We start from the raw sequence: 10,491 nt of genomic DNA, 5'->3' as shown, positions 1-10,491 counted from the left end.
GGGTGGAGGTGAGTCTTGGTGAACCAGGGCTGCATCAACTTGATCAAGTATTTCACACACACACAAAAAAAAGGTTTGGAATAATTGTATCGCGACACGGTGGAATAAGGCACTCTTCTGTTTTTGGGCATGGAGCTGTTAGTATGATCTTAAACTTAAAGGTTGTTCATTTGTCTTGCATTTAGCTAAAAAACATATACCAGTCCAATTTGAATAGAAGTCGAGATGTTTGCAATTGAAGGGGGAGGGGGGTCGCCTGGTGTCAAAGGTAAAATTAACTAAAAAATGGCCACCAAAGTTTGATGACTTCCAAGGCTTGAGTGCCCCTGGCAAATGGAAGTTTACATTTTTTTGTGTCTTTGATCAACGTTTTTCAGTAAAATCCAGCGCGCTCATATGACCTTAGCAGTTGCGAGCGCCGTAAAACCTTATACTACTACTACTACTAGTAAAATCCACTCAGAAATGTGTTTTAAAATTAACATAAAGGTGTTAAGCCCCCAAAACACGAAAAAAATTAAAAATTGCCCAACGACCAGAAAAATGCTGGATTCTTTCATTTCATTATTTTGGCAAGCGCCTGAATTCACCAAACTGCCTCACATTTTATAAAAGTACAACTTTAAAATCACATGTAAAACTTATCAACAGATGCCACCAGAAGCTGTCAAGAGCTTGAGCCATAGCTATGGTCCCATAAGAAGTGAAAAATATAAAAATACAAAGCAATAACGCTACAAAAAATGTGCTTGGAAGAAAAATGCGCATGTTACTCTACTCTAACACTTAACTTTGATGTGTAGGGGTCACAATATATATATGTGAGGCATTGTGGTGAAATCAGTTGCTGGTCAAAATAATAAAATCAAAGAAATCCGCATTTTATGGCCAGTGGGCAAATTTTTTCCAATTTTCTTCTTTTTTTTTTACTCAGCACCTTTTATTTGATTAAAGGCTCAAAAAATGTAAATTTTCAGTTTCTGAACTTTGGTGGCCTTTTTCTCACTAATTTTTACCTCTGAAATCAGGCGACCCTGACCTCATTCAATCGCAAATACGTGTATTTCGACATCTATTCAACATAGATGGATGGGTTTTTTTAACCAAAAGGAAGGAAAATGAACAGGCTTTAAGATGATACCAATAACCCCACATGCCCAAAAACTGACAAAGGCCTGATTCCACCACGTTGTGACATATTGTCCTGTGGGATGTGAGTTGGAGACCCCTGCCATGCATGCTTTAATAGACATTTTTTTTCAAGAAATTTACAGTTTTGTAAAAAATTAATATTATCTACTTGTCAAAGGAAACACAAAATGTGTGCTGGTGAAAGTGTGAAGTTTGTTGAACTTGAACCCTCTCCTCTTCCACCTTCCCTTCACCCTTCCACCTTCCATCCCTCTCTTTTACAGAAGGTGAAGATAAAATTTCAATGGATTTTTTTAAAAATTTCTTTCAGATACCGAATGGCAAATGAAGGCGCCCTCTTCGTGTTTCTGCCAAAGGGAAGTGCAAGCAGCTTGTTTCAATCCTCTAGGGGTAAGCACCGATAGCACCAGGTTATTACCCTGGAGCTTAATCTCAACTGATAATTTATTATTTTTCTATTATTAGAGGGGGAGGGGGGTGTCACCTTTCAACATTGTAGCCTACTACTTGCACCCAATAGCTTATTTGAAGGGCAGAGCACTCGTTCTACAGTAAAGGGAAAGGTTGGTGAGTAATTATTGGAAAACCGAGTAGAGAAGTGATTTGTTGGGTGCTCCAATGCGAACCTTTAATTTTATATGATTTTCATATTACAGGTCCGTTTGGAAATTTTTAAAGCTGTTTTCTGTACTGCATGCAGAAGATAAGACCTCTGCCAAGTAAAATTCTGCAACATCACTAGGATTTAAAATTCAATTATAAATTTGAAAACAAATTTTGTTAAATGTTTTGCGGCGCTCACAATTGCATAAGGTCATATGAGTGCGCGGGACACACCCAACATTTTCAGTTAGTAGGAAATTTTGAATTTTGTCCGGGTGGCAGCCGAAGCCTACTCCTATCGATTTTGGACTACCAATGACCAAGGGATCTTTTAACATGTGCAACTTCCGAGATTTTCCGTGCTTATCCAAGAAGGTTAGGTGTTGATTTTTCCTACCATGAGATCAAAGGTGTGGCTGAAAGACAGCAGTAAGAAGGAGCCAAGGAGTAGCAGTAGAAAGGCTGCAGAAAGAGTCAGGAGTCCAGAGGAGGTGGCAAAAGAGGTGAGGGGATGGGGGCTGAAAGTGGAGACAAAAGCAGACAAAAGAAAATTTCTAGAGTGTAGGAAAGGATGTGAAAGAATATTTCGGTGACTATCCAGATTCGAACCCGCGACCTAGTGAATGAGAGGCGAACACCTTAACCTCTAGGCCACGAGAGCCCCCTAACGACTACTGAGCTGTATACGCCTGCTCAGCGCCATATTTTTACGTAGTCGGACGGAATCGCGCTGACCTATGGTATCACCACTTCTGAACTAGCTGCTCGTCTGTTTCCCGGTGCTCTTCAGTTGTGCTTGGCCGTATATTTTCAGCCTAAGAAGGCGCCAAGGAGAAGCGGTAGATAGGCTACAGAAAGAATCAGGAGCTTAAAGGAAGTGAAGGGGTGGGGGCAGAGAGTGGAGACGAAAGTAGACGACAGAACATTGTTAGAGAGCATGAAAAGATGTGAAAGGAGAAAATTTGAGATAAGAAAATTTTCCGTCGCTACCGGGATTTGTACCCGCGACATTTTGAATAAGAGGTGAACATCTTAACCTCTAGGCCACGAGAGCCCCCCTAATTATATTTTATTTACTTTTTGATAAGCTTTCCATTATACTCAGACAATAGAGCATGATGTGTTCAAGCCAATCACTTGTACGAATGAATACTTCTTACTTGCCCCCTTTGCATTTTTTTTACATTATAGTATACTTAAACAGCTGGCTGATGATGTGTCACGACGTGGTGGAATCAGGCGCTTGTCACGTTTTAGGCATATGGAGTTACAGGTAGCATCTTAAAGTTCTCAGACAAAGACGAAAAATCTCGGAGGGCCCGTGTGCAAGTTGCGCACGTTTAAGATCCCTTGGTGGTCTAAAATCAATAAGAGTAGTCTTCGAACAAGGGACCTTTGAATGAGAGGCCAACACCTTAACCTCCAGGCCACGAGAGCCCCCGATTTTGATTTGTGGACTACACTGTAGTTGCTCGTTCCGTTTGGCTTGCGAAGCTGTTTTCAGACTCATGAACATAAGTTTAAAAAATAGCCAATTTTCGCTTGGGGGAGGGGGGGTGGGTGCTTTGACTTTTCCTGGTTTGACTGTGTATCATCATAAATGGATTTACAAAACTATCAGTGGCGATAGGAGTGGCTAGGTTAAAATTTGCTTTTATGTTTTAGTGTTGAAAGGGGGGGGGGGGGGGAATTCATCCTGTTGACCTTTCGTAGGTGATGAAAATTATAGGGTTGAAGTTGAGAGACTGGAACTATTTTGTCCATTTTTTGAAGAGCAAATGAACTGATAATAAATTGTTTTGTAGTAAAATTGCGTTATAATTGATATTATTATTATTATCACAGAGCTTGCTGTATTGACTGTGGATGGTTGGTGGGTGCTGTGGTGTGGTTTGCTCCTTCTTTCCTATCAAACCTCTCTCATCCTTATCTCCCCTACTTCTTTTTTGTGTATGTTACTCTCTTGTATCAACACATAATCTTTTCTTCGGGGTTTATACGACCTTATTGTCTTGCAAGTGCCGTAAAACTCTTATGTGAACTAAAACTGCTGTATTGGCTTTCCAAGTTGAAGACGTATTTGTCAGCCTTTCATCATTGTCAATTAAAAGAAACAAACTACACATTGTTTTATTAATTGAAATGAAAAAACAAGAAATGCCTTACTCCCACAATCATGCAGTGTTTATATGTCGTAGATCTGTAATAATTCTAAGTGAACCGTCAGATTTTGGTACTGTTGATATAGGTGATACACATGTTGGTTTAGAGTCACATTTCTGAATGCATTTGCTATCTAAGAGCCTTGGAATTTCTTCCTTTAAAAACAATAATTCCTGGTCATTAAATGTTTTATTGCGTTCTTCAAATGGGATAGGCTTGCTTTTAAGCCAAAGGGGCACACCATTCCTAATCCATGAGTGCACACAAGAATTTTCTGTTATATTTTCCCATTCCTGATACAAACTAGTCAAAGAGCCTCCAATAAAATTAGCCATTCAATGCACACACATTTTACCCATTGTCATGATCAGTAGCGTTCACTACACACAACAAGCAGGCTTACTAGTTTGACTTAAGATAAGCCTAACACGGCTAATTTTCATCGGTCTGTACAGCAGAGTAAGGAAGAAGGAGGTCGGTTTGATGTCATCCACTCCGAACTGAAGCCACGCCCCCTGAATTGTTGACGGAACGATCTGCCTCTCTGGAAGCCATGGCCTCGCTGACCTCGTGATCTGTCGGTTCTACTACTTGCTCTTTCCCTTGAAATTGCCATGTCAGCAGCGATCCGCAGATTATATAGCGATGACTCATTGAACGCTGATGTGTGATTTTCAAACGACCTGAATTAGCGTGCCATTTCCTCCGAGAATGTATTTTTGACTACTAACGCAGAATACTCCTTTTGTACGAACTGTTGTTGAGCAGAGAAGATGGTAAACAACACTCCCATGTCTGCCTCCGACAATGAATAATGGTCACCATCCTGTTGTGTGCACAACACTGAAAGGTGTCGAAGCCCAGTCTCAGAAAAACGTGCTGTTTTGGATATAACTTTCAGAGTAGACTTTGACTCTTGTTTAATGCCAGATGACGACTCGTTGAGTCTGAGATGGGAGGGTAGAGATATCTTAGATAATCGTTCTTTGATATTCTCGAACTCCCGTTGTAAATCTAATTCAGAGCGGGGGGGAGACACTGGCCTCATGCGGGTCAGTGGGGCCGCTCGGATTGTTCTGGCTATCACTGGCAGTAGATTTAGATCCAGTAACGGTAGATCTACTAGGCCCAGGGCCTGCTATGTTATCGTTTTCACCTTGTTCATTCACTATCGGTCGTGCTTCTAAGGCACTAAGACGTTCCTGAACGGAAGTTAGTGCACTGAGAATTTCTTTTGAGTCCATAAGATAATTTAAAACAGTCGAAAAGTTTGAGAAAATGGAGAATTCACTAAGCTCACAAGCCAAACACGTCCACTCGTGGAGTTACACAAAGCGGAAGCTGACCTCATACATAAATTATGTATGAAGGTCAGGAATGGTTATGATTCCGTACACACTGGCGTGACTAAACATTTGTTTGCTCTATTCCATGCCAGGACGCATCCCTCCTGTCTCGAGCCGGATGACAGGACCGTATGGTAGCAAGTCTGTTGGACAAAGCCTGCACAACCCAAATGTCTTCCCTCGTGTGAACGACAGTAGGAGAGGTCAACTGAACCCTACCTTTGACTTTGACAGTGGGAGAGATAAACTGTACTGATCTGCCGTGGATAGTGGGAGAGATAAACTACTATACCGATCTGCCGTGGATAGTAGGAGAGATAAACTACTATACCGATCTGCCATGGATAGTGGGAGAGATAAAGTACTATACCGATCTGCCGTGGATGGTGGGAGAGATAAACTAAACCTATCTGCCTTGGTGGATAGTCAGAGAGATAAACAGAAGTCAAATAAACCGGTCGTGCAACATATGATGGACAGTCGCAGACCTAAGCAGTTGTCAAATAAATCGCCCTACCGTATGTTTATGGAGCAATACTTAGATGACCGTGGTTATGATCCGTCATATATCGCATTTTAAATCATGTCTTGCTTAATTATTTTATTTATGGGTTTGTAAGTTTGTTTTGGGTATTTTTTTTTTCTCTCTGTCAAATTTGGTAGAGTAATTTTATCACACTAAAAAATGATAATACATTCTCAGCTTGCATATTATGGTGTGGTGGTTAGGCTCTTTGCTGTTGTACATAGATGTCACTTCCAATTACGAAGAAAGGAAGTTGTTGGGGGGTTTTTTTCATTTTAAATCCCCCCCCCCCCTCCCCTGAAAAAAAAATTGACACCTTCAAGATCCTTCCTCGACTATACCTGTCTTTAGGGTTGCTACGGCCTGAGACTACTTTGAAGGGTACGGCATTTCAGCAGAGAGACAAAGATATCCAATTAATTAAAGGTACTTTCCCATAGGAGGAGAGTCAAACTTGCATCTTATGAGGTCCATTTCATACATATTTTATTATCATGTCCATGATCGAAAGCATTTTGCTGTTCTGTATTTGCTGCTGAGCTGGAAACTGAACCGTGCATGACAATTAAAGAAAATCTGTGGGTCCCGCAGATTTCAGTTCAAGCGAATTCCATGTATTTTGGTGGTAAACGCCACCATCAGTAAAAATCGTAAACGAGTTGATGTGCATATATCTGTCTGCCCCGCTCAATATCAGTCATAAGACGCACTGTACTATTTTCCGCTACGAGGCTCGAAAGACAAAAAAGTGACTTTCCATGAAATTTTTTATTTTTTGATATATTGAAAGTTTGATGTCTTCTGCTTCACATAAGATGAAAATAACTTTAATCGACTATATTTTATTTTGGAGGTGTGTGTGGTTTGTTGTGAGCTTGGGTGACGAGATTAAGGAATTTGGACCTTTCTTGTGTGTAGCTGTGAGATTATTTTTAAAACCATTACCTCATGGCCACCTTTGCTTCAACCAAAGATTCTCCAACGTTCTTCATTCGCAACTATGTTTAGATTTTGACCCCTTTTCGAGGAACTTCTAGCTCACTTCAAGCTTGTTTACATAAACAGCTGACTGTGTGGGCGTGCCCTGTTAGCTGCTATCGTCTGTTGATCTTTCAGTTTTACACTTGGATTGACTTTAAAAATTCGTTAAAAGATTACTTAACCTTCCTCTAGATCTCTCAGAGCGGACTCCTTACTAAGAGGCCACCGAGGCGGTCTATGTGTATGTGTGTGTATGTGTGCTGGTGTGTTTGTGTGTGTGTGGGTGTGTGCTTTCGTGTGTTTATGGTGCAATTGCAAACGTATAATCAGGTAGCGTACACACGGCATGTAAGCCGACTCGCGGCCTTCCGAGCGCGTTTTCGGTGAAATGGGGGTAATTCAGATCTCCGTTTCTTTGCTCTTTTGCTATAAAACGCCAAATGCTGAACACTGAAAAGGTTCAGATTTTCTTCGTGATAATACTGTAAGTTGTTTGTATATCCAGGTATTTGGAGCTGGAGAATCGCCGTGGAAAAGGAAGCCCTTCACTGTCGGAATGAGAGGTCCCCCGGTTTAAATTGACACCCATGCATTCGAATGCTTTGCAAAAAGATTGATGATTAAATATCGTCTTTTCATTGGCGGAGAACTATACAGCTTTGAGTGTGGTTTCCCGTGGTTATTATTTTTGGCCTTTGGCGTTTAGAAAGAAAACTTTTGAAAAAAAGGGTCTAAATTTTCAAAGATCATTTTTAACACGAAATTTGTAAAATAGCGGCTAAAAAAGGTACAGTGGAATCCTGTTATAACGAGAGGGTGGGGACCGGAGCAAAATGTCCGTTATAGCAAGATTCTCGCTATCAGGGATCCAGTAATAAAATCCAGGAAAACTGTAAAGTAGGCCTAATCTATGAATCTGGTGTTCTGTTTATTTCCTTTTGCTATCTCCCCTGATGATGATTTTGTTTCAACATGACCTGTAGGTCTTACTTGATCAAAATTCGAATCAGGTTTATTTCTCTAGCGCTAGATCTAGCGATGTGGACTGGCAGCTCGGCTTTGACGATCAGAAATCAGAAGGAAAGGGCTCTGGGTTTACTCGCTCGCTGTGTTTCCCCCCACCCCACCCTGTGGTGCATTCCGTCTGCTCGCACACGTCACACATTCGCTCCATCCATCACATTGCTGTGACCTCTCCATCCCCGCATCGGAGAAGTGAGAGGCATGGTAGGACTCGATAGTCTAAACAAGGCTTACGCTGGCTTATCACGCGATGCGTTCTGCTTGTCTGCGCATGCCACACCCTCCCTACCTTTTTTTTTAATGAACTGTCTGTGTTTATATTTTATTTGTAAGTTTTTTTCATCAATGACTTTTCAAAAGTGAAGTGCCTTGGTTAGTTAGAATAGGCCTACTGGAATAATGATAGTAATTTTATATGGGTAGGGGTAGAGTTAAGGGTAGGGGTGCAGGGTTTGGATAACAGTAATCGTTGATCCCAAAACCAGATTATCATTGACTAAAAGATTTTAAAACGCCTGTGGATTTCAGATATAAATGGTTTCTTTATCCTTCTAGGTTCTGTCCCCGTCGTTTTATGCAAGAAAAATTCTTAAATTATGCAAACTGAGCCCAAAATAGTGAAATAATGCGATTCTGTTAATTTTAACAAAGAACAATAAAGGAAAATAATCAAGAATTATGCAAAAAATGATCAAATTTTGCCAAATTAGGCGGGGTGCATAAAACCACGGGGACAGTACGTCTATGTGAGACGATGGATCTAGAAAGACGCAATGTGTTGAGGTGTCAAAGTGGCACCTCAACATTTCTTCAATAGTCAAAAAGGTGTTTAAAGTAACATTGTGATCATTGTAATTTTACTCGAGTTTGTAACAGTAGCCCTCTCTCGATGGAAGCGGAAAGGGAAAAAGTTACTTTTCCTTTTCTTTATAATTATTAGAAAACTGCAGGTTGGTGGGCATAAAATTTGTAGGGGTGAGGTCTGCATCAGTTGTTTTAATCAGTATTACCATCAGACTCATTTGGTACTGAAAAAACAGTACTGTAGCAGTAACAGTTACTAACAGCGTTCACTCGCTGACTGAACTACAGTTGAGTACACTGTAATTCATTTGCCTAATAAAAAATAAGGTTCTGTTTTTCTGAATATATAGAAACATTTGATTTATTATATATTGACGATTGCTTTTGCAGTACATTGGAGGCCTACATGTATTGTGTAGTTCGCTTCAATGGTGTTTCTGTGACTCTACTAAATGTGAAATGATTTGATTGTTCTTGTGTCTTTAACAAAACATCCATTTCAACACTAGGGCTAGAGGTGTTTTTTCTGTCCCGTCAGTTACCAAATCTAAACATGTCACAGAATTTGCAAAAAGTATTTTTTTTTTTTAATGACTGCAATTTAATATGATACTGATACTTAATATGTCTTTCAAATGTTCTGACCATTTTACGTTGAAATCAATTAATTGATATTGAATTAGTGTTTAATAGTGTTATTAACAAAGTATACAAATGTTCCGTCAGTTACAATGGAATAGCCCACTACTTGTATTTAAGTTCGATAGCTTATGGCCCAATCATATTTACAGTCGACCAGTCCCCAACTGAATTAATGTTTCATAGTCAGAATGGATGTCAAAGGATTTTGCTGAAGTTGATACTACTACTACTCTGATTCTGAATAAAGCACCAATTTACAGTACAGATAAAAACTGTCCTTCCATTTTCTCCAACTTTTACTTTTATTCAGTAGTCAAGAGATTAAAAAAGGCATCGTCCAAAAATCATTTTATCTGACTTCATTTTCAACTTAACTCATAGCGTCAGAAAATTGCCCGTGAGGCATTTGTATTGTGAAGACTCTGGCTCAAGTCTACGTTAACAGTCGGAAATGAGTACTGAGTACAAAAATTGTACATCTACAAGGTCCTTGAAACATAGATTATATTTTTTAAAATGATACAGCCCAACTTCTGATTTGCAAAAAAATTTCAATTTGAATAAATTACGTCAAGTTCAGATGGCACTGTACTTGATGTAATTGGTTTGCTACTCCTTTTTCCCCTGCACATGGTAATCACACAAGACAGATCTAGACGAGGCAAGACTGGCAACAGTTTGTCTCTAGTCTCTACCACTACAAGTCAACAACTCGTCAAGATAGCAATCGGCGTTATCCCGTATACCGCCAGCCCCCCGTACAGGCAACTTCATACTTGTCCCAAGGAAAGCGGTACAACGGGGTTGACTGTATTTTACTGTCCCCGTCGTTTCATGCAAGAAAAATTCTGAAATTATGCAAACTGGGCCCAAAATAGTGAAATTATGCGATTCTGTTAATTCTAACAAAGAATGATAAAGGAAAATAATCAGAAATTATGCAAAACAAAAGATCAAATTTTGCGGGGTGCATAAAACTATTAGGCCAGATTTTATCAAAGATAATTTTTGGTAAACAAACTGTACTATTTTACTAAAGGAGGAATTCACACTGTACAAATTATGCATTTCAGAAACTTTTTTTTGTTTGAGTCAAGAAATGTAGATTAGCCCAATAACTTTCATTATAGAATTAGAATAGGAAATGTCATAACAGACAGAAACAAAGAAAGAAAAGAAGCAAGTGGTGCCCTCTGACCACATGTAACAATCTGGTCACTTGCAATTGGCAAAAAGACAGGAGACACAGGC

At 39.8% G+C, this 10,491-nt stretch overlaps 1 protein-coding gene across 1 annotated transcript in view; it reads left to right on the top strand.

The window, feature by feature from the left end:
• The window catches only part of LOC101850937, a 10,952-nt gene extending 4,562 nt beyond the window's left edge, over nucleotides 1-6,390 (top strand). Inside the window, exons 4-5 of the mRNA XM_005092188.3 lie at nucleotides 1,463-1,542; nucleotides 5,357-6,390. Of these exons, the coding sequence (XP_005092245.2) occupies nucleotides 1,463-1,542; nucleotides 5,357-5,520 (244 nt within the window). The 3' untranslated portion in view covers nucleotides 5,521-6,390. The remainder of the gene's footprint in view (nucleotides 1-1,462; nucleotides 1,543-5,356) is intronic.
• The last annotated feature ends 4,101 nt before the right edge of the window (nucleotides 6,391-10,491 follow it).

This window comes from Aplysia californica, unplaced genomic scaffold, assembly GCF_000002075.1.
Source record: "Aplysia californica isolate F4 #8 unplaced genomic scaffold, AplCal3.0 scaffold00042, whole genome shotgun sequence".
Classification (NCBI taxonomy): domain Eukaryota; kingdom Metazoa; phylum Mollusca; class Gastropoda; order Aplysiida; family Aplysiidae; genus Aplysia; species Aplysia californica.
This window is presented reverse-complemented; position numbering and strand designations above follow the sequence as displayed.